Raw genomic sequence first — 24,562 nt, forward strand, 5'->3', positions numbered from 1 at the left:
TCCAAGAACAGCCTCCCGAACAAGGTCTGGAACTCAGGGTTTGATCACACAGTGGAGCCAGTTGTGCGAAATTGCTCCGTTTGTCTTTCTAACAGGCCAGCCCGACCACCCCTCACTGGTTATCAAAGAAGAACATCCTGGTGCCCCTTGGCAAAGGGTCAGTACAGATTTTGGCAGCCTCCCCAATGGTGTCCACATGCTGTTGGTGATAAACAACTATTCCTGCTATCCTGAGGTCAAAATTGTGACAACTATGTTCACCGTGGTGGTGATCCCAAAGTTAGATAAGCTCATGTTCAATAACAGCCTTCTTTGGAGAAATCAGCGCAGACAATAGGCTACCCTTCAATGGCACAGAGCTTGCAGAGTATATGCGCTCTAGGAACACCAAGCATCACAGTATATTCCTTTGCTTGCCCTAAACCAATGGGGAGGTGGGGCCCGGATGAGAACTCTCAAAAAAGTGATCCATATTGTGGTGGCTGAAGCTAACAACAGTGAGTGCACTTCATACCATTTCCTGTGGGAATACAGACTCACATCCCTCTCCATTACTGGTATTTCCCCAAGCAAACTGGGTTTCGAGAGGACAGTGGTTGATATCATTGCACACCACCCTGAGTGGGACGGCACACCAAATACCTGAGCCAGCAACAATGAGTACGCCTCACAGAGGCAGCAAGCAAAAAGGAGCCATATCAAGGTGAGAGACCAAGTGTTAGTCAAAGACTGCCGCCCTGGGGGGAAATTCAGGCTGCCCTTTGAGATCGCTCCATGGACCATCGCAGAAGTTAAGGACGCAAAAATAACCAAACTGAGGGGTGCAGAATATGGCACACAGGATGTGTTTCCATTTCAAGAAGGTTGCCCAAAAAACAGCTGCAGAGGCTGACAAACCAAGAGACCCCTCAACAGATGGCCACTCGGACAGTGAGGATAGCCATGGCCCAGACCAGGGAGTGGATGTGCCTTCAGAGGAGCTGTTCCCTGTGTCACCCCCTTCTCCAATACCAGGTGCATCTGACCCACTATTGGCTGCCAGGAGTCGGAGTCAAAAGACCACTGATGCACCGAACCAGGGAGAGTTTTCACCAAGTTTGACTGCCAGTGGGTGGTCACTGTGGATGTTATCTGCTAAGGCCCCACCCTAAGCCATCTCAACAGTATGCTGACTTTGGGTGTGATTGACTTTGGGGCCAGAATGTGTTCCAGCACTTGTGAGTAACTCACCAGACCTAACGTGTTGTAAGTAATGAAATAAGGAGGGGGTATGCAATATTGACTTTTGGACCGGAACGATATGATGCTCTGAGTTTGCATATCATGTTATGTTTTATTATATGGTAAAGGAAGAATGTAGTGTTGCAAAAGGTGGGGCAAAACACTTTGTTGTTTGCAATTCAGAGGGAAAAACAGGCATCCCCTGCACATATAAGTGAAGAGAAAGTGCCTGGTGTACATGCCAGACAAGTGAATAAATAGCCTGGGGGCTCTGGGTGTTGTCAAGCACAAGACTACTAGCAGTACACCAGAGTTTGTGGTCTGGTTTTTTTATTATCAGGGTCTTTACACCACAGCCTTCCATCTACTTTTCACCCCATGACGCAACACATCAATAACACATTGTGCATAAAAAACAACTTGGCACTAGCCTGATGGAAATGTACTGTGGATGAGTCAGGTGAGCTGGAGGAGGTGCAAGATGTTTGTGTTCATAGGCAAGTTGCCAGCAGTTGTGCTCTCAGCACAGACCGGCTCTGAAACAGTTACCATATCCTACTGAATGGCACGAGGCAGAATGAAGGAGGATGTTCCCTCCTCCGTGGGGGATAAATGCAGCATCCACAGAGGTGTGGTTCACAACAGAGCAGAAAACAGGAACAAGGCAAGACGGTCTTCATCAACTCACACCTTCATACAGCACTATGACGTCACTACTGGCAGTCTTTGGTTTCCTTGCTGCTGTCTTGTCTGAGGGTGAGATAAGATCACCAAACCTTTATACTTTAATTCAGTATTTGTAGCAACTGTCCTGCTAGGTGGGTGTTTTACTGTATGTTTATTCCACCCTCTTCACTATACTACAACCACAGGAAACGTTGCTGAGTGGAACAAGGTAATTCAAAATGTGCTGAAGTCTAAGGGTCCGATTCCCAGAACTAACAAGACAAAATCCTAAACTTACCACCATGTTGGTATTCACAGAAGGCACTTACTAATTTTGGCATTCGCAGAAGGCACTTACTCATTTCTGTATTCACAGAAGTTAGAAGTGCTAACTTTAGGACTCCTAAATGCCTTTTGTGAATACCGAAAGTCTTAAAGTTAGGATTTCTCTCAATTTAGGAGTAGTGAAGTTAGGACTCTAATGCGATTTATATGCGATCAGTACTTTGTCACCTTCATTGAACATGACATATGTGTAGCCTGATGTCCCCATGATCACACGATTCACCAGGTGTGTTGGGTTACACTTGTGTGTAAATGGTTGGAAGCTATCATGCCAGCTTGAATGGAAAGTAAGATTTCTGTGTGTTGCTGTGTTCAATGTATCCCTTAAAAATATGTTATATAAGGTTGTAGAATGGTTTTACCCATTCTGCGTAAATAGGAATGTATGTTCTGTAAAAATTGTGAAATCCTAATATGGATTGCAATCTATTCAGAGTTGTTGGGTGCTGGAGCACTGCACATTTTTCTAAAAAAAGAGTTGCCAGGCTCTTGCCTTCACTTGACAATTCGTATTCTAAAAATAAGACAGTGAAGTGGGCAATTTTTTATTTTTTAAAATTGATTTGGTAGCCCTTGTGAACAAACCCTAAAATGATGCGCTCCACTCTGGTCAAATGCTCCATCATGTCATTGTCCAGTAAGTATATGTCATCGACATATGGCAATGCCTGATCATCAAAGTTCTCTAGTAATTTTGTGACTCTGGCTGAAAACAGCCCGGGCTACTCTTATACACCTGGGGTGAACAGCAGAATTGTTTTTGTGCACCTAGCGCCATCAAGGCAGACACAAATCTGTTTCCAGGCACTATATTTTGGCAGAAGAATCCATTTGAGATATCTAGTGTTGTTTTGTATTTCTTCTGCACCATGCCATACATTAGTGCAGCACTGTGTGCATTTTATACTGTGAATGTGCGAGTAGCTGTGTTCAGATGTCTGTAATCTAATACTAGACAGTATGATTGATTTGGTTTCATTACAGGAAATAAAGGATTATTCATTGAAGAGGTACCCAGTTCAATTACACCTTGATATTCAAGTTCTAATATCTCTCTAACATGTTGTTTAGCTTCAGTTTTTATTGGGTATTGTCTTTGAGGTTGTGGGGTTGTCCTCAATGGTATATCATGATAAGGTAAACTGTCATCCAACCCCAGTGGTTCGAGTATAATTCAGGAGCTAGCTTTAAAGCCCACTCCCTTGAATATGAGTGTTTGATTGATTTTGGAACATGGTCAGAGAAAGCCGGTAAAATTACCCTCTCCCCTTTTGGGGTATCCATTATGAAGTCAGGTGGCCAATCCTTTTCGGCCAGTAAAAAGTCATAACTATGAGTGAGTTTCTCCCAAAGAGAACATTTATAAATCTGGAAATGTCCCGGCAGTTGGACTTCGTACAATCAATGCAGAATTCTAACCCTAGTATCAGGTGTTTCCACTGTGACATACTCATTCAGTGCTACTCCCGCCAGACAATTCATCAGTTTCTGATGAAATATTGTGACTTCTTCTGCACTGTCCAGCATCGTCAATGCCCACTACCCATTTAGAGGCAGAGTCCTCAAAATCCGGGGCATGCCTGACCTTTAGTCCTGCTATCTTCTTCTCAAATTATCTCTACCCAGTGTAGCATAGGTTTCCTCGATAATTTTAGACAATTTGCTTGCCTGCTGGGCAGGTGTCAAATCCTAAGGCATTAGCGTATAGCTAACCCAGCTGCTACCCCTTCAATGTTACTCAACATTATAGCAGATACTATGGCAAAACTGCCTATCAGTTTCATCCCTAAGTCCAGAGCAGGTGCTGCCTCGTGTTCATTCTGCACCCATTTTAAAACTTCAGGTAAAATCACCAGAGATGGGGAACCATGTGTTCTGGCATATAGTGCAGCAACATCTGTGCCCAAAGTGGCACAATCCTCTACCAGGGGAGCAATTCCCATTGACAAGCGAATTGTTAGTATCCTATGTTTCTTCTGCAGGCTCTTATCGGGAAAAACTGCTTAAAGCTGGCTTGTTTTTTGCTCTATACAAAACTGAATTTCTTCCCTTTTGGTTGGGATTTTCCCAATTACTGCATTCAATGTGTGTGGGCTAACGCCCAGCGTGGTTAACTGTAGTGCTACAGCTCGAACATTCTACACAGGAGCCAGTGTTAATGTTTGCATTACATATTGTGTAAGTCTTCTGTAAATTGTTACTAGATTATTATATAATCCTTAAATTTGACTTGCAGCCAGATGATCAACATCAGGATCTGATGTTAACCAGCTAGGACTGGCCATATCGCCCCCTCATTGCTGAGTGGGCCAATCTCACTTTTCCTATACTATGGGGAAGAGCGCCTTTAAACCAATTATTATGTTCTTGGTAAGGTAATAGTATTTTAATCTCCTCGTAAGGAGTTTATTCGTCTGGTGTTTCACCAACTTCAAATCCCTATTATGCCCGTGAAGCATAATCTGTAGAAGGGAATTTAACCAGGAGTAAAATACCTCCATCCTAAATGCTTTGTGTGCCTCTATCATGAAAATAACAATCCCATGATCTAGGGTGAGGCCATGGTGTAGTAGATTTTGAGTAACCTCATGTGGCAGTTCTCAGATATATTTTGTGCCATGTTAAGAGAATGAAGAATTACAGAATTCAGCTAACACAGTGGGAACATAGCCTTTCAAGCTCGAATTTACCACCAGCCAATAAATAGGATGGGGCATATTTTCAAGCCCTTTGCGCCATTTTTGCGTCATTTTTATCATGGGAAAAGTGACACAAAAGTGGCGCAAGCGGGTTGTAAATATGCCCCGATATACTTACTCAGCTGAGGAGGATTTTCCCTAACCCCATTGACCTCTCACTGTTAATAGGTGTGTAGAGATCTTGTACAAAGCACGATGGAACTTCTCAGTTGATCTATACAAAATAAGAAACCAACCAACATTGGCGGCACCATGTTGGATAATTTCCACCAATCAGTAGGAACGACATACACTTCAATGGTATGGGACGTATTCCATGCACCCCATATATGTTGTTACGCAGGTGGTTAGGCAGGGAATTCAAAATAGAGTGCAATGTGCCACAGTTAATTAACTACGTCTGATTTGCTTCGACCACCTACGTGCTGCAACTTGTGTCATAGAGATCGAGTCTCTGCCGCTCTGATCACTGTTTGGATCGGGTGCGATCACTTTCAGCACTCCTTCTCACACCCCTGGACGACCTTTCTTAGAGGCCCTGAACTACACAGAAGACTGCCTTGCTTCTACTTTTGGACTCGGAGCCTACGGATATCCTTTTAGCACTGTTCCACAAATAACCCTGTCCTGATGAAGATCCCAACATAAGAGGATCGAAACGCCGTCAACTACTCAGCCCAATAAAAGGCTCAACCCACAATGTGGCTATTCCTACTAACAGTCTGCCTACATTAAAACCAGCTTCTCAATTCATTAAAAGCCACATTGCCTTATCCTATCACTGTATATATTGAACACCCTTCACTAATGCCCCATTTACGCTGATCACCTTGTCACTTGCGTCTCAAACTTGCTCACCGCATGCACCTTTAATGCACCAAGTACAATTGGGGTTTTAATTTTTTGTTTACCTACAGTGTTGCTACTAATATAATTTATCCTGCCTTTCCAGCATAACTATGTTGCCACTGGCACATTTAAATAGATGTATTGAGTCTCCTCTTTTCTCTGTTGGTAATGTTTTCACATATCCTATCTAATTGTCTAAAGAATTATACCAGTTGGGACATTCTGCGTTTATTCCGATTACCTACCCCAATCCCAGCGTGTTCGAAGAGTTTATACTCCTGTGGTTTTTACAACAGTTAATTACAGCATACATACTCCATGCTCACTGTGCCACAGATGTACATGTCAAATCAGCATGCCACATTCATATCCCATAGGAATGTATTCAAGGAACAGTCCCCAGGAACTGCCAGACCAATTTAAATCAGAGAGGTAGAAAGGCCTGTTCTGTGACTGTGAAAGTTCAAGTCAATAGACACAATTAGGCGGGTGTTTCTTTTGGGAGCGAAGTGTTTATTCAGCCCAAAAGGGCATCTTAAGCTAGCCTAAGCTACCACATGTCTAATAGTCAATCACTATGGATGAATATATGTACACTTTTCAACCAGTGGAAGCACATAGAGAAGCAATAAGCATTCTTTAGTAATAAGTGATAGGTCATCCTGGCAAGGCTGATAAGACTAATGATAAAGGAATATTACTTCCACTATGGATTCAACCTTGAAACACAGCTGCAAGCATGAGAGCAGAACACCCTAGTCACCCTCCCTAACAATTCTCACAGTACAGGAAAGTTGAGCCCTACAGTGTACCATTCTATTATTTCTAAAATTATTCCTGCTGCGGGCCCATACACTGCAGTTGTAGGGGCACATTAACTAAACAAGATGGAGTAAGCCAGGTTTCTTAAATATGGCTAAGATCAACATGCTGCCATTGCTGTCAGACTTCTTTAGCCCAGTGCCCTGGGGGGCAGTCATACTCATTAAAGGATAGGCACACTTTGTTCCTCCAGGCCATGAGTTCTTCAGCATACAAGCAGAAAATTATTGTGTGCGGAGACCTGAAATTCAAAGACCCATCCAGAACACATCTTGGGGAACCCATAGGAAGGAAAGATGCTCTTTGTACTAAGAAGGAGATATTTTATTTCCCAACAACACAATCTTCTGTCAAAGCCACCTATTCGTGTAGGCTAAACTCAATAATGTGCTTTTAGCCGGCACTAAACAACAAGTACTACAAAGTGAAAGATGCAATTAGATTGCCATAAAAACCTCCTATCCACATGCATGGAGATGGCAGGTGACACAAACCTGGCCTTAGTAACTATCATCTTTTTTTTTTTTTTTTTTAGTAACTATCATCAGCACATCATAGAAACCAAGAAAGCAGCCATCACCACCCATGTCGCCACAGCAACCTTAACTGACAGATGGAAACATGCAATTGTCAGACCCCTCCTAAAGAAAGCCTCTGCCGACCCCAGCAATCTCAAAAATGATCATCCAATATCCTTGCTCCCCTAACCGGCCAAAGCACTTGAGAAAGCCATAAACCAGCAGCACACTGAATTCCTGGAACAACACCACTTCCACGATGCCTCATAATTAGGATTTCATGCCAACCACAGCCCTAAAACTGCTGATCGCCGCCACAGATGACATTAGACCACTCCTTGACCATGGAGAAACTGTGGGCCTGATCCTCCTCTACCTCTCAGCAGCATTCAACACTGTCTCCCACAATACCCTCATCAACTGACTCTACAACATAGGCATACAGCGAGATGCCCTTAAGTGGATTGCCTCCTTGCTTACAGAATGCACACAGAGCATCCTACTTCCTACCTGCCTTCATCTAAAAACATCAAATGCTGCGTACCCCACGGATCATCCCTCAGCACCACCCAGTTCAACATCTACATGACTTCCCTTGCAGACGTCACACGATCCCACAGACGCAACATAATCTGCTACGCAGATTACACTTAACTGATCCTCACGCTCACTGAGGACCCTCAAACGCCAAATCCAAATTCCATAACGTCATGATCAAAGTAGCCAAATTGATGTGAGACAACTGCCTCCAACTTAAATCCCATAAAACTGAAGTACTGATCATCGTTTAGAACACCCCCACATGGCACCAAAGCTGTTAGCCTGCAGAATTCAGACCTACAGACACAACGACCGACCATGCATGCAACCCCTGCATCATCCTTGACAGCCAACTGACAATGAAACAGCAAGTCAATGCAGTCGCCCCTCCTGCTTCCATACACTCCACATGTTCTGCAGTCTTCACATGGATCACAACCAACACCAGATAGACCATCACTCAGGCCCTTGTCACCAGCTGCCTCAACTACGGCAATTCCCTTTACGCTGGCATCTCCACCCAGCTCCTCGGAAGTCTCCAGACCATATAGAACACTGTAGTCAGACGCATACTGGACCTCCACAAATGAACCCACATGAACCCCCACCTGAAATTCCTACACTGGCTCTCCACCCAGAGAAGATGTCAATGCAAGACCCACACAGATGTCTACAAAGCCCTCCATGACTTAGGAACTGCCTACATCAACCACGACTGAACTTCCCATAACAATCTAGACCCTTGAACTGTTCTTCATTGACCCTCGCACACATCCCCCCCAACTGTTACAGCTGCAGCAGGGGTGGCTCCTTCTCCTACATCGCTGCAAATACCTGGACTGACCTACCGCTCAAGCTCCCTAAAGACCCCTCGCTGGCAGACTCCAGAAAGACAGTCAAGACCTGGCTCTTTGATGGAGACACTGAGCTCAGATACCTCTAGGGATGACAATGTTGTGCTTTACAAATGTTGTTTGCTTGATTGATTGAAAAGGCATAGAGTTTGATACTCCACCCTAGCTCAAGCCCAAAACCTATGCAGAATTGTCAAGTTTTGTCAAAAGATCCTGCTAGAGGCACTATCTGAACTTCTTAGGCAGAGGGCTGGAGTTGAGGGCAGTGGGATGATCAAGCTTAGGTTCGATGGACGGAGAAACAAGGGCTGGTTCATTTCAGAGAGTACAAGGTTGAGGCTGAGCACGAGTCTTGGGAATAGGGGTTTAACCAATGGTAATTAAAGTTATGCATTGGCCATAGCAGGAAGTGGCGCCGGGATGGAGGGTTGATATTTAAGCTTAAGCCTGATGATGATTTAGCAAGACATCTGCATTGGAGTATTTAGCTCCAGCTTTTAATGCAAGCTAAGGGCCTTGCATACTTCAGAATTAATTTTCAGGGCAGGACCATTTATGAGAATCGTCTGATGGTCCATATGTGAAACTAAGAATTGAAGAAGACAATACGTCGGATGTTTTATACACCACTCGGAGGCCTTTCCTTTAGTTTGGAGGCTTCTTCAGTCATACTTTGAGAGGGGTGGAAGCGGTGACCATAGAGTCTTTGCCTCAACTTACACTTCTTTCAACTATAAGAATTGACTATACATTTTCTACAGTACCTTTTGGAACAACTTCGGGTTCCATTATAATTCGCCACCTTACCACCTGTTGCATTTGAAATCCCAACAACTGGACTGTGTTTTCACCATTTCAGACTGACCAAAGTATTTCTTACTATTTTCCCTGAGGAAGCTCTCAGTGTGGGAGCGAAACGCGTTGGTAGATCTTTGATGCAACTGATTCTTATCTAAAAGAACTTGATTAAATAAAGAAGAAATCATTTCAAACACCTTCTGCCTTTCTGGACTTTTTGAAATTGTGCATCCCCATTTCTATTTCAAATTATCTTGTGATCTGGAGCACAGTGACGTCATTCAGCTGCTGACGCAGGGGTAGTTTGCAGGATTACTCCAAATAATTATTGGAACTGGTACTGAGGAGCGGCATCGAGGGCCCGCTGCTGCTTTTTTCTACTTTCAATCTGTGGTAAATAAAATTACCGTGCAATTTTTCCGTATAATAATGACAGGTAAAAGAATAGCTCAATCAAATGAGAGGCAGAGTCCGTGGTATCGGAGTCATACGGGCTTTAATAAAAATGGCTCGAGCCAGTGGAGATCAGATCCATCAATACAAGGGTTCAGGAGGGGATATGCAATGATGGCAAAGATGTCAACGTTTTATTAACAGTACATAATATATATAGTAAAACTGTACAATGGTGATGGATACAGTAGGCGTGACAAGTGAAAAGAATAAGATAAGAACACATGTGCGTAGCAAGAGGGCGTGTACAAGGGCGTACACGGAGGCGTGTGCTGGAAACGTCACAGAAAGTGTCATAAGTGGGTGGATGCATAGAGGATTCTGCAGGGTCAGCAGAAACCTTTGACATGGGTGCGCGCGCAATTAGTATGACGTGTGATTGACGTGGAACTAGGGAGAGCTGGGGGCTTGACTTTAGCACTAGTAGAGGAGACAGAAGTCTGGCATGTCAGATCGACCTGTTCCTATAACATACCTGATATCTTGTGTTTGGAGGATATTATATCTGAAGTAAAAGGTCTCTCGGGCAGAGGCTATACTATACTGAATGCATATGTGTCTAAGTGTAATGCGCGGGGCCATGGGCCTACCATGGTAACGGGAGCAATGAATTACATGAAGGAGACAGGAAGGCTTGGCCCTTTGCTCTGCAGCCGGGAATATGTTTACCTATATCACTAGACTGGAATGTGTTTTCGAGGAGGTTGACCTGATAACTTGAAGGCAGAATACTGTCTTGGCAGGCAGGCCAGTCTGAGCCAGGCACGGCTTCGCTTGGCAGGAAGTAAGGCAGAGGTCAGGGATGCATCTCCATGCTGCAGCTTTCAGAGGCAGAGACAGAAGTGGTTCGAAGTCAGAAATCAGGGCCTAGCTCGGCAGAGCCAGGAAAACGTAAAAGTATACCATGTAAAGACGTTGGCATGGCATGTTTAGAGACTGAATTATCGATCCATTCATGGTGGATCTGGTAGAGGACATGTTAACGTTGGACGCAAATGCATTTGCGTCTTCATATTCGGTCATGGTGGGAAATTACATGTACTTTAAGCACGTACATGGAGACATTGGGGTACACGTTAGGGGACATACTTGACCATAAAAATTTCAATTACCTCATTCCCTCCTTGTCCCCTACGTTCCCTTCAGGAGATATCTATTTTCATGAGACCATCTATCTGTTCATATAACATCATCTGCTCATCTTTTCTCATACGGGAACTGGAACGTGAACTTGGATGTGGAATGCAGGCTGTGGCACACAAGCCGCAAATCGCTGGCCCACATTGTAGGCATAGACAACAACTGAATACTATGAGCAGTATGATTCCTAGGAATGACAGTACTTTCCATCCCCAGGCTGATATTACACTCCAGAGCCAACCGGACCAAGTCCAGGTGCCTGGATTCTGGTGTAGCTGATGAGCTATTTCGTGAAGCCTGGTTATAGCTTTGTATATTGATGGTGCGTTATTAGGAATAAACACACAACAACTGGATCCGATGACTCTACAAGCTCCGCCCCTATCGGCCAGGATGACGTCAAGGACAAGGCGGTTCTGAAGAACAACAAGTCTCATAGCAGACTGCTCCTCTGTTAAGTTACCTAGGGCAGAAGTAGTCTCATTCACTACTGCTTCGAGGGTTCTGGTTAACTTGCGTATTAGTTTACTATTTGAAACAATGTTATGTTATGTTATGTTATTAAAATATTTATGAAGCGCACTGTCACCGATTGGTTTCTTGGCGCTGCGATCAACAGTAGCATAAACGTGGATGAAGGGTGGAGAGTTATTGAAGTGCTTGTCTAAAGAGCCAGGTCTTCAAGGCTTTCCGGAAAGAAAGAAGGTACTGACAATTCCGGATCTCCAGAGGAAGGGTGTTCCATAGGCAGGGGGCAAGTGTAGCGAGCCTACGGCCTCCGGTGCGCTTAAGTTTGAAAGGGGGCATCTGCAGGAGGCTCTGATGGAGTGAGCGTAGGTTTCGGGATGGGATGTATCTGGTAATTAGTTGATTAATGAATTTGGGGCTTTTGTAGTACAGGGATTTGAATATTATACATCCAGTTTTAAAGGCACAGCGCTGGGTGACTGGAAGCCAATGCAGTTTCCTGAGTAGGGGAGTAGCTTCCTGTCGCATCGGTTGATTCAGGATTAGCCTCGCAGCATGGTTCTGTACCATCTGGAGGCGTTTAGATAGGTAGTTGGGAAGACCTAGATAGATGGCGTTCGCGTAGTCCAGATGGGACAGGACAGTGGAGATCACAACCTGGGTGATTGCCTCGGGCGTGAGTAGACGACGGACCTTCCGGATTTTTTTTAGCTGGAAGAAACACTTGGAAACCACCTGGCCTACTTGTGCTTTCAATAAAAGATCACAGTCCACGGTGACTCCAAGTGTTTTGGCCGACGAGGAGGGTGTCGGAGCATGGCCCAGATCAGAAGGCCAGTAGTGAGGGCCCCAGTACTTGGCACTGTCCCCGGTCAGGACTAACTCGGTTTTTCCCGGGTTCAGTTTAAGCTGGTTTTGGGCCATCCATGATTTAATGAATCTCATAGTAGACTGAAAATGCAGTATGGAGTTTTCAGTGTTGTCGATGGTAAAAAGCAGTTGTAAATCATCGGCATAGTTGAAAACTCTCACCTGTTCGTCTCTAAGAGTCTGGATCAGAGGGATTATGTATAAATTGAATAGGTGGGGTGACAGGGAAGATCCCTGTGGCACTCTGCAAGTGATGGGTTGTTTGGCACCTACTAGGTCTCCAAGACGTAATATTTGAGTGTGGTTTTCCAAAAAGGACCTCAACCAGCAGGCTGCCAAGTCCCGGATGCCGGCCTGTTCGACGCGGTTGACCAAGATGTTGTGGTCAGCCATGTCAAATGCGGCAGATAGGTCCAGGAGCACCAGGGTCTGTGGGGAGCTTCTGTCAGCGCAGTCTCGCAGCGTATACAAGACTGTGGTGACTACTGCCTCTGTAGAGTGTGCCGGCCGAAAGCCTGCCTGGTGGGGGTCAAAACAGGAGGACTCCTCAAGGAAGTTGGAGAGGCATTTAGCCACGTGAGCCTCCAGGACTTTTGCCAGATAGGATTAATAGGATTATAGGATTAAAAACATTAATAGATTCTTTTAACCAATATGTTACTCAAAATGGTCTAGAAATAAATACAAAAAAGACAAAAATAATGACCATGGGAAAAAGTACATTCGGATTAAAAGAATGGAATATCAATGGTTTGGTCATTGAATGTGTAAAATCGTACAAATATTTAGGAATCACATTTGATGATAGTATGTCATTTAGGCAGCACTTTAATAATCTCAAAGCTAAGGGAACATCACTATCATTTGCTTTTAGAAAATTGAGAGATAGCTACTATGCCCAAATTATGACCACCTGTTGAAGGTTATGAAAGCAAAGTTAATTCCATCCATGGACTGCGGTTTCATTATTTTCCGCGGTAAAGACGCAAAAATTCTTGATGACATCGAAATAAGGACATATAAATCAGTTTTTAGGATTCCTAGATATATAAGCCGCGCAAATATAAGACTAGAATTTGGTATAAAAAAACAAATATTGGCCCGACAATCTACATTTTTAAAGACCTTATTGTCATTGTCTCGTGCCGAAGAGGGTTCTCTTGCAAATCAGTGTTAGAATGAGATGATGAGAAGTGAATATGCGAGTTGTTGGCAAACATACTTAAATGAGTGTCTACGTTACTTTGATTATCCAAATTTAGAAGATGAAGTCAGGAGTAAAGTGGTTTATAAAAAATCAATTAATCAATCAGCTATTTTATTGTCAACTATAGTAGATAAAGATGAATTTAGGGAGAAAAAAACACCAATGGTCTATTGCTAACTCCTTTGGTAAACTAGTTCCCCAACCTTATTTGTTGTTTCATTTAAAACCCTTAATAAAGAATAAATGTATGTTACTACGGTTTGGGAGATATCCACCTAAAGATAGAATACCAAAATGGGAAAACAAGTGGCCCTCCAAGCTATGTAGGTTATGTGGCTCTTGTGAGGAAACCTTATTGCATATAGTAATTTTATGCCCCAAATTGTTAGAAGAGCGAAAAACCATCTTAAAATCTATTTTTAATGAATTGGGAGTAAGATCTTGTAGAAACACCATCATTTTATGTTTAAGTGGAGCCACCACCCGTCTTATTTCCCGATTTGTTAAGTTTATTTTTATAGCTGAAAAGAAACTTTGTAATATAGACAATTTAAGTGAAGATATTTATGCTACGAAAACTATTTAAAAAGCTGCAATGATTTTCTTGGGTTATGCATTGTCTTTAAACCATAGTTGTTAGGGTTTGTTAGCCCAAATGCAGTTTTTTATATTGCTATCAAATGTTTTTAGGGATAGTGCGGGCATTCTGAAGTCTGGTTAAAGTGTGTTACTACAAATGCACTTTATTGCTAATGCCATTTCTAACGACAATTGTACGATGGTTGGTTGTTTTTCATGTAGCTTTTATTCTAAAGTTTATTTGGTATATGGACAACTTTAGCTGCTAGCACAAGGCACCTTAGTTTCTGATGCTAAAAGTTTCTTAGCTCAATTGCATTTTATTGTCAAATTTGTCTTAAATGTTATTCTTTTGTGTCTTTTTATTTCTGTATGTTTATCATTTTAAAGTATTGTATATTGTGAATTATAGCTGCTGGCACAATGCACTTTATTTTTGCATACTGATTATTTGCACTAAAACAAACTATGATAGGGCTTAGCTGTAGATTTTGGCTTTGCTGTAAATGTTCACTGTATCTGCATATTTTTAATCTAATTTTGTTTTGGACATGTACTTTGCTGACTGTAATGATTTTAAGTAATCAACAAATAAATATTTACAATTAACAATTAACAGTGATGAACCAAGATGTTAGCAACTACCAGAGGACATGAGCTGCTTAAAGGTACTTAAGCAGCAAGATGGGGCAAAGAAGTATTAAATCACTTAGGGCCAGATGTAGGTGAGGGACATTTACCTATTCTAAAATACAGAATTTTACCGATTCGGTATTTTAGAATCGGTAAATGCTATGTGGGGAGAAATTCGGTAAGTATTACCGAATCGTTAAGATTCGGTATTTGCCAAATCGGTATTTACCGATTAGGTATTCCCCATTCATTCCTATAGGCCTGGAGGCCCATAGGAAGGAATGGGAATGACCGAATCGGTAAATACCGATTCGGTAAAAGGGGGAAAATATTGAAGGGTGGCAGGGTGTCACTTTGACACCCTGTTGGACCCCTCAATTGTGTATGGGCACACATCTGGCACATCGTTATTGACCACCAACTTGTAGTTGGTGGTAAATAACGAATCCTAACATGGGGAAATCACTGATTTAAGTCCTCCCTACATTAGGAATTTGGTAATTTACCGAATCGGTATTTAAGAATTCCTTAAATTACAGATTCGGTAAATTACCGAATCCTTAAATTAGGCCCCTACATCAGAAAAGCCTAATACCGGTCGGTAACGGACGTAATTCGGTAATGTTGGCTGTTACCCATCGGTATTAGGCTTCCTACATCTAGCCCTCAATCTCTTGTTTTGTATTGAGCATCAAAATCCAAGGTCACCATACTGACCTCAGAGGGGTGGTCAAGCCAAGCCTTCTCCGGGCTCTGATGGGCGCAGACAGGCCCGCCCGTCCCACGGGAGCTCACAGCTGCTTTATGTGCCCCCAGTGCAGGCAAAGACGTGTTAGTGCCACTAGGAGCTTGGACTATTGGGGGATGTAGTCCCCGAAAGTGCAGAGTGCTCAAGACCGGAATATCAGTAGTATTAAATTTTGCTTTTTAGAAAAAACAAACAAAAAAAAAAGTCTTTAGCTTAAGTCCAAAGACAATGTAGGGATTTCTTCATGCACTGGGAAAACTACTTAGTGTCAAGTGGTACAAATGAAATACAGGTTCTAGAACCCATGCTGAAACACCATTGTTGCAAGGTGGAAGTATTATATGATATCACTGGTGGGACTTAACATGTAACACTACCACAATACACAAAAGTTGACCTCAAGTTCACTTTCAGCAGCCTTAACTCGGTCCTGGTAATGTATTTGAGCATCAGGTGTACTCAGAGGAACATGTATCAAGAAATTCACAGTACCAACATTGACAGCAAGTAAGTGACATGACTAGAAAGAAACTTTGACACCAATGTATAAAAATAGGTTGTATGTTAATAGAAATATAGGCACAAAAATGAACAAGATACATTTCATATAACTGGAGTTCTGGATTTTCGAAGTGTTGACAAATAATTGCAATAAAGCTGTCAAACAGTCACCATTAAAGACAATGGGAGGAAACACACTTAGCAATTCAATACTAGCAGAGCAGGTTTAACAGAAACATCAAAAAATTTATTGTGGTTAAGGTGCTGTCGGCTCCTAAACAAATACCTGATAGTCTGTTCTTTGTTACCTTGACCAGGGATTCCGGGCACCTGGCAAAACAACACTTGCCATTTGAGAGACACTCAACCCTTAGGAAATAGAGGCCTTTGAAGTCCCAGGTGCAACAGCTGGATTTGTTCAAGCTTGCTCAGTGGAGCTGGGTGCAGAGAGTAACCGGCAGCTGTCAATCAGCATTTCAGGTTGTGCCAAAGATGTTTTGCTGCACACTCGACAACACCAACTTCAAGTTGCAGGGACACTGTAGCCAGGTCATTAAGGTTGTCGGTCGCTGTCACTGTGTTGTGCTCTCGGGTTGGAGATGTTGATGATGAGTTCACCAACCTTGACTGCGCCAAATGTAGTCTTTGAATACTTTGGCAGCTGGAGGCCGACAGGAGTGGATTAGCAGCTCAAAACTTTGTGTGTGCTTGGCAACCACTCTAGGCTTTTAAGACACCACGTCTCCTTGGGCTCACTCTCGACAGGCTTAGCGGGTCACAATTCTTGTGTCGCAGCATGTTGATTCTCCTGCAGGTCGCTGTTGACTGGTCCCACCAGTCCGGGGAGTCTGCTTCAGATTTATTGTGTCTACTGAAGTCCATCTTGCTGCAAGCAAAAAACTTTCACCACAAACATGTCGGCATACCGGTTTATTTCATGGACTCTACAGGCACTTAAGTGTCCTTTCTTTACAGTGCGGCATAGCCCAAAGTCCTGATTTTGCTGATGGTTTCTTCTTCATACCTCTTCTCTGATTCCAAGGTAATAATACCATTCTGGTGCCAGAGAGCCCCTTGAATCCTAGTTTAGGGAGCAAGAATGGTTTGTGGGACAGTGACCAATGGGCTACTGATCCCTGCGGCTGTCCCTGCAGCAAACCCACCCCTGTAGTGACAACATCCTGTCCGTGTACATTACTAAGCTATGCAGAACACTAAATTTTTGGTCCCTGCCTGTACAGACTTTCTAGCCCACCCTAAAGTTGTGGCTAGTCTTTTGGAGGTGTATGCCTCCTGAATACCTACTTTTTTTACTGGTCAGCTAGACTGGGCGGTAAGGGCTTTGTCCTTGATTGGGGGACAAGGTAAATTACATATCAAGAGTGGTGAAGCCTTTGATGCTCACCGCATTGATCACTGTAAGCCATTATGGGAGGGCCTAGCTGTGACCTCCTTCCTGCCAGACCTTTGTATACATCCTACCAGGAGGGAAGACTCTTATCTTCACACCAAATGGCTCAGGAAAGCACGCCAAGGCATTCATGCTTTGTATCCTAGAGGGGCACCCACACAGGGTGGTATCCCTGTGCATGCCAGCTCAGCCTCAGCACGAGAAACATGTTGGGGAGAAAAATCATGGCATTTGATACGATATACAACACAATTCGGTTGTTCCGTATCATTGATGGCTATCTTGAATTTGCCTGGAGTCCAGCTCATGTTACTCTTTGGAACACTGGTCTCTTACAGTAAAACCTTGCTTTTCAGGGTCACTGTAGGGATATACATGTAGGAACATATATATACACACCTTTAACATAATGCACTCCAACTCCTTGGCTAAGGAGGGCACCTTAAGAGTGACTTACTTACATTAAGGCAGTGGTATGTCTCTTCAGCACATGGTTTGTGCAGAACTCTTCTCGAGCAGACAAGCTGCTCATCCAGGTCTGCAAGGGCAGACCTGCTGACACACTTTTACTTCGGTCACCCACAGTGGCACAATAAAGTGCTGCAACCCTGGGGACTACTCTTATCACCTTTGCCTTGTCTAAAACAGGTACCATCTACTAGGGACTTACAGAGAGTGATAGGTGCTTGCCGATTGGGTGTACCAATTCACAGTTACTGTTCAAGGGACGAAGCTGCTGTGGGACTACCGCCAGTTTAGCAAGTCCCAGTGCTCTTCCAGCCCTAAAAAAACAGCATCTAGAGCAACAAGTGGGGGGTTACCATGACAAAAAAGGGCACTTTCTAACATTCACCATTCAGCTGGATGCCAAAAAATTAGTAGAGATCATGGAATATTTCATGCAAACAGTTAAAAAACTTCGGGGCATATTATCAATGGCCAGCGATAATTAACGCTGGCCGTGCTTAGCGATAATTTTAGTATGGCAGGCTATCTCTGGAATGTATCACGTTATTAACAATGCAATACTCCAGGGCGATAAACATTACAGAGAGAGCAAGGTTATCGCCGTTTTGCAGGCAACATCGCTGATTTTCCAGCGATGTTCCCTGCAAAATGGCGATACCCTTGCTGATGCGACCCACAGTGTCGTATCAGCATAATCCACCCCAATTTTAGGGCTAGATAAGTCTGCATTTTAGCAGACATTAGTTTTAGGAGAAAACAGTAGTTTTCTCCAAAAACGAACGTGTGCTAAAATGCTGGGGCAGCCTTGTAAATATCGCGATGTGAACATCAGCGATATTTTCAAGGTTGTCCATCCGGAGTACGCCCAGTGATGCCCACTTTGCATCTCATTAGAGATGCAAAAGTTGGCTTCGGTAAAAAGGGTGCTAACATGCGATTATGCATGTTAGCACCCTCTTGTAAATAGGGTGATAGTTTTATCTCCGCTTTTTTGGCTTTTTAAGACAAGAAAACGGTAATAAAGTCCTTGTTAATATGCCCCTCCATATTTTACTTGCCCTCTGAATAAATAGCAGAGAATACGTAGTAGCTGTGAGCAACATGCAAATAGCAACAAGACCTCCCTATTTACCCAGTTGCTGACTAAATATCAGAGATTAAATACAAATGGGCCAATGGCTGTTTATCTGTCCTGCAACTAAATGACAGAGATCATGTACTATTTGGCTTGAACAGCTTGAACAGATGTACATATTCCTGTTGAGAGACCATCAATATGTATATATGTTCAGTGTTTGCACATATATATGCATATAAGTGAACATGTGTTTGATGACTAAATGATATGTCTTTTCCAAAACTTTGATGTTTGACTTGACCATTCTGTGATTGTTTGCATAGGAAGCACAGGCCATTAGTTTTCCCTAGAGGGAACCATTGTTTAGTTTACTGTGGCACTCGACTAGCTCTTTCCATCATAGCGACCATCCACAATTATCTCCATGCTCTTTGAGGCCTCCTCCACTGTGAACTGAACTTTTTGCACTGGACTTTGAGAAGGTAACTTTTTCAGGGAGACAACCCGGCTCCCTGTATTTGACCTACACTTTATCATGATCAACCTGAACCTATAACTTTCCCCTGGTCTAGCATGACCAGAGGAGCGCGACTGGTGCTATTTGTTCTTTTGGGTGCAATATCTACCTAAAACCTTAAAATAGCATATCTCCAGTTCTACTGATAGGATGTTTGTCATTCTGGTATCATGTATGTATTAAAATGTATTCTATTTGTCTGAATTGGGATTTTTCTTGTATTGAATGTTCACTGTATTACTGTTTGTGTGCTGTATAGGTACTTTACACCAAGACTCAATGTTAAGCCAGGCTGCTTTGTGCCAAGCTACCAGGGGGCTGAGAGAAGCTTACTTTAGTGACGTGTGTGTGGTTCACCATGGTAAGAGTTGTGGTTGTTGCTTGAATAGGGCTTCTAACCCTCCGATCCAATAATCCAATTTCTTACACACCAAGTCTTAATGACAAGAGGCCTGCGCCGCTGGAGTGTATCTTTTTATGATGGTTTGTAAGCCCGGGTGTAGCAGGCGGAGTTGCTCCCCTAGCGGAGCTCTATGGAGTTGGCCAGAAACTCTAAAACGCACCTCCCACCCACCCACAATAAATATTTCTAAATACAATTTACAATTAAAGTAAAATAAAACTGCACTTACCTTATTGCGGCATCCTGGGCTGCCCTCCTCCTCCTCGCCGTAATCCATTACCTCATGGTGGAACTGCACATGCAGGTGCTTGCGCAGTTCTACCATGACTTATGTCTGATGTAGGGGATTACGGCGAGGAGGAGGGCAGCCCGGGACGCCTCGATAAGGTAAGTGCGGTTTCATTTTACTTTAATTGTAAATTGTATTTATTAAATATTTATTGCGGGTGTGGGAGGCGGGAGGGTCCAGGGCTGAACTCCGCTCCGCTGCAGATTCAAAGGTTTTGCAGCAACTTTGCATTCTCCGCAGAACGCACAGAATGCAAAATCCAGCAAACTCTGCCAGCGGAGCAGGATTCAGTGCCCAGGTTTAATGCTTTGTTGGTGCAGGCATCTCAAACATATGTATGAGATGAAGCAGAGCCACCTTCATAGATATCGAATGAGGTAAGATACTGCCTTGCCATACTCTATGTCAAAGAGGTGGAGAACCGGGGCTTATGGGCCTGGCGGCGCAGGGTACGCCCTAAATCCCCGAGTTCACCTGCCTTGTTGAACAGAGACACGAGACACTCTGTTAGGCGTAGAAAACCAGGTTTATTAGCTGCAGCTAAGCACAGTTGTCCCAGAAGTACGTACAGAGTATATTCTGAGGAGACTGCCACTTTAGTCCGTGGCGTACAATCTTTTACAGCATACATATTTACAACATATACTCCCAGTATATACAAAGCAAGCCAATAGGAAAAGTAGAAAAACAAGCTATCAGGGTCCCAAATACGCCCCTCTTTCAAACCCTGTGTGTCACCTCTCCCCACAAATTAATCAGTGCTAGCACAGACAAACCAATTTGCAGGTGGCAGGGCATATTTGTGTGCCTCAAAGGATAGTTGTGTAACAAGAGTATACGAGGAGAGAATAGCGAAGGCCAGTCGGATAAGATAATGTAAGGAAAGAATAGGAGAAGCCAAATAGTCAGTCGAGACAGGGATCAATCAACCCAGACATGGATTAGTGAACTCGGCCAGACCCTGACATCGGTTTAGTAAACAAGGGCATGGGGTTACTTTTTAACAGAAGAGACACGTAGCCGCTGGAAAAGGCAAAAACAGTCCGTTCGCCGTGCTGCCTGAGTGAGGGAACACAAAATAGGGACGGGACACAAAATGGCGGCTAAATACAGGACGAAGTCGGAAACCGAAGAACCTCAGACCCTCCTTTTCCCATTACTCAGGCAAAACACAAAAGACTCAAGTTAATCTGAGTCGATGTCAATGGCCATGAGGTCGTCGAGCTGTTGCTGCAACATCATTTTAATGTTCTCTGTTTTCTGTGACACAGGCCTTAGGACACACATGGTGGCACAAAGACTGCAGATGGCAGGGCCACATTGTAGACAAAGACAACAAGAGAAAATGATGGCCAAAACCATTCCAAGGAAGGTTAGTATCTTTCATCCCCATGTGGACAGTAGTCCCCAAAACCATCCTATCACAGTCCAATCTCCTGTGTCCTGGTGTATAGACCTGGAAATTACATGCAATTTAGAGATGGCTTGGTATACCGTAGGGGCATTATCAGGAATATAAATGCAGCAACTAGACCCGATTAATTTACAGACTCCTCCACGATCTGCAAGGACAATGTCTAGAACCATCCGGTTCTGCAAAGTCATAAGGCGATCCTCCTGAAGTTCGGCTGTCAGATTACTCAAGGCTCCAGAAGTTACATTTATAGTAGCCTCAACAACGCGAACTAACTGTCTGGTGTTTATGCTGTTGGCCATTGGGTCCCAGAAAGGAAGCAACCCTTTGATAAAGTCACCTCCTTCTTGTCATGCTGTGTCCTTAGAATCAATAACCCCTCTGCTATGTCTTTTTCTATGATGACCTGAAGGAGCGGTATATTTTGGAGGAAGAAGGAAAGCCACATAACAAGTTCCTGAAAAGTAGGTAGGAAGCCACGTATAGGCTCTGTCATGACAGACAAAATATGTGCCTTGTGATGGCACTAACGGTGAAGAAATCTAAGGTGAATAGATATATGTATGGGAACAAACACTCAAATCCTGTTTGTTTTTAACATTGTGGCCATTTATCTGCAGACAGAAATTACCTCGATGGGGTACGGTCCAAATTGGTGGGGATCTCCTTCTTCTAGCCTTATCTGTAAGGCTAGTAACATAACGAGTCACGTTCCAGCCATCATATGCTTGTTTTTCATCAACGGGAATCTTAGTAAGTTCAGCAATTCTAGCCTTGGCCACTATTCCCTTTATGAAAGAACTATGACTAAAATCTGCTCCACCACCATATGGACTACCAGGAGGATATCGAAGTTGATTTTGATACACATTAGAAAACATGGCCAAATAGGCCCAAGAGGAGCCTGCGTAGGAAAATGGAAGGACTAAATATGAGATCCCTCTCTCTGTGTTATGGGGCATGAGCCCACAAACCCAACAGTCAGTAGTATTGACTACCAATTGATGCTGATGCAACAACTGGATAAATGAATTGTGGAAGTATTCTATTCTTCTAATTTGCTCATGTTCCGGGAGTGTATGAAACTGATGTGAGGAGGCAGTAGTAGGAAAAGATAAGGAAACAGAAGTTGGAACAGGTGCTTGCTGCATAGTGTGAACAACCCAACTCACACAAGTAAATAAAATACGTGAACATGTTAAAATACATAAGGCTATGCCACATGGACTAACCAACAGTTATTATTATCACTCTTTTCCACTTTAATATCCATTTTCTAAAGTGTTGCTCACAGCAATCTTCCTAGATCACTTAGCTGTGATTATTAGCCGTCCTATGACACTGCAAGTCCATCAGACCTACTGTCACTACTCAGGTCACAGCCTAAGACTCCTACTGTGACCCTGCAACTTGATGGATAGTGGAAAAGAAATGTCTCTCAAAAAGTGTGATCAGAAAAAGAAAAAGGAAAAAGAAAGTTCAATTGTCTTTCAATAATCTAGATCTTAAATTGAACCGAGTCTTATTAGGTACCGTTTGTTCTCGAAACAAAGTCTCTGAATTTACTGTGTTCAATCGCAAATGTGATGGTACAGCTTCTTGCAACACGTCGTCATCTTCTTTCTCAGAGTTCGTTCGATCCAGGCGTGCATTACTGAAAGGTACAAACCGAGGGACCCTTTCGCCTTCACTGTCACTTATACCCTTACGGACCCACTGATCGAAAGGTAAAGGCAAAGGTACCCTCTTGCAGTGCACGCCATGGACCCGATTCTTCTTCCCGACGACCTTTACTGCTGTACGTGTTGCTAGCAGAACTTGCCGAGGTGGGCCCCAAGGAGGTTCCAGATTCTTTTTTCGCTGAAAATTCTTCAGGCAGACCCAGTCAATGGGTTGGATGGAGTGACCTGGATCTGCAGAGGCCTCCGGCAAAGCATTTTGAACCTGTTGGTGAAGAACACGCAATTTAGTGGTGTGGTCATGTAAATAGTCAATCAACATTGAATACGGGATGTCAGAGTACTTTTTAGGTCGAGGGACTCCCAAGACATAAGCTGGGCACCCATAAACGACCTCATATGGGCTGAGTCCTAAACAAGAATGTACAGTAGTTCCCCTGGAAAAAAGTGCCAAAGGTAATGCGTCAGGCCAAGCAAGACCCGTGCTGGCCTGAATCTTCTCCAGTTCAAGCTTGAGAGTGCCATTATAGCACTCTACCAAACCTGCTGACTGAGGGTGGTTTGCCACATGGAATTTCTCCCTAATACCAAGACCCGCACACACTCCTTCTGCATAATTTGGCCTACAAATTAACTTCCATTGTCACTCCAGACAATTCGCGGCAAACCAAACCTCTGGAAAAATTCCTTCAAAAGGACTTTGGCAGTAGACCAAGCAGTATTGTCCTTTAGGGGTAGGCCTCTATCCATCTGGAAAAGACACACACCACCACCAGAACATACTTGAGGTTATTACAACGTTTCATATGAATGTAATCAATTTGTAATACCTCAAAAGGGTACCTAGGGGGAGCAAAATGTCCTGCTGGAGTTGGGGTTCCCTTTCATGGATTATGCATTAAACAAACGATACAAAGTTTCACCACATTCTCCGCACATTTAGGAATTCCTTCATTCTGCCAAACGAGAGCCAGAAATTTGCATATTCCCTTTGCACTGATATGGGCTGGAAAATGCGCCATAGTAACTACAGGCAATACATAAGCGGCTGGTAACAGCCAACGCTGATGTTCTGACAATTCCGTCCAGCACCCTGTTGCGTCCAACATTCCCGTACTTTCTCTCCACTTACTCAATTCCTTTTCAGTAGCCTCTCATTGAATCATTCTCACACTTTCTATTGAGTCCTCACACATTCCTTCCTCTCTGACCCATCTTGCAGGGCCTGCAACACACATGCGACTCATAGCATCTCTCGCTGTTTCTTTTGCTACCTAGTCTGCAAAAGCATTCCCGCAACCCACATCATCAATGATCTTCTTATGAGCACTACACTTCACTATCGCTATTTGGGTAGGCAAAGCAAGTGATTCGAGAAGGTCAGTTACCAAC

General features: G+C 43.5%; 1 protein-coding gene across 1 annotated transcript in view; it reads left to right on the forward strand.

Annotated features, from left to right (window-relative positions):
• Positions 1-1,861: 1,861 nt before the first annotated feature.
• LOC147701026 (phospholipase A2 inhibitor gamma subunit B-like) overlaps positions 1,862-24,562 on the forward strand; it is a 212,035-nt gene continuing 189,334 nt past the window's right edge. Inside the window, exon 1 of the mRNA XM_086929838.1 lies at positions 1,862-1,977. Coding sequence (XP_086785964.1) covers positions 1,926-1,977 — 52 coding nt within the window. The 5' untranslated portion in view covers positions 1,862-1,925. The remainder of the gene's footprint in view (positions 1,978-24,562) is intronic.

This window comes from Lissotriton vulgaris, chromosome 7 (assembly GCF_964263255.1).
Source record: "Lissotriton vulgaris chromosome 7, aLisVul1.2, whole genome shotgun sequence".
NCBI classification, from domain to species: Eukaryota; Metazoa; Chordata; class Amphibia; order Caudata; family Salamandridae; genus Lissotriton; species Lissotriton vulgaris.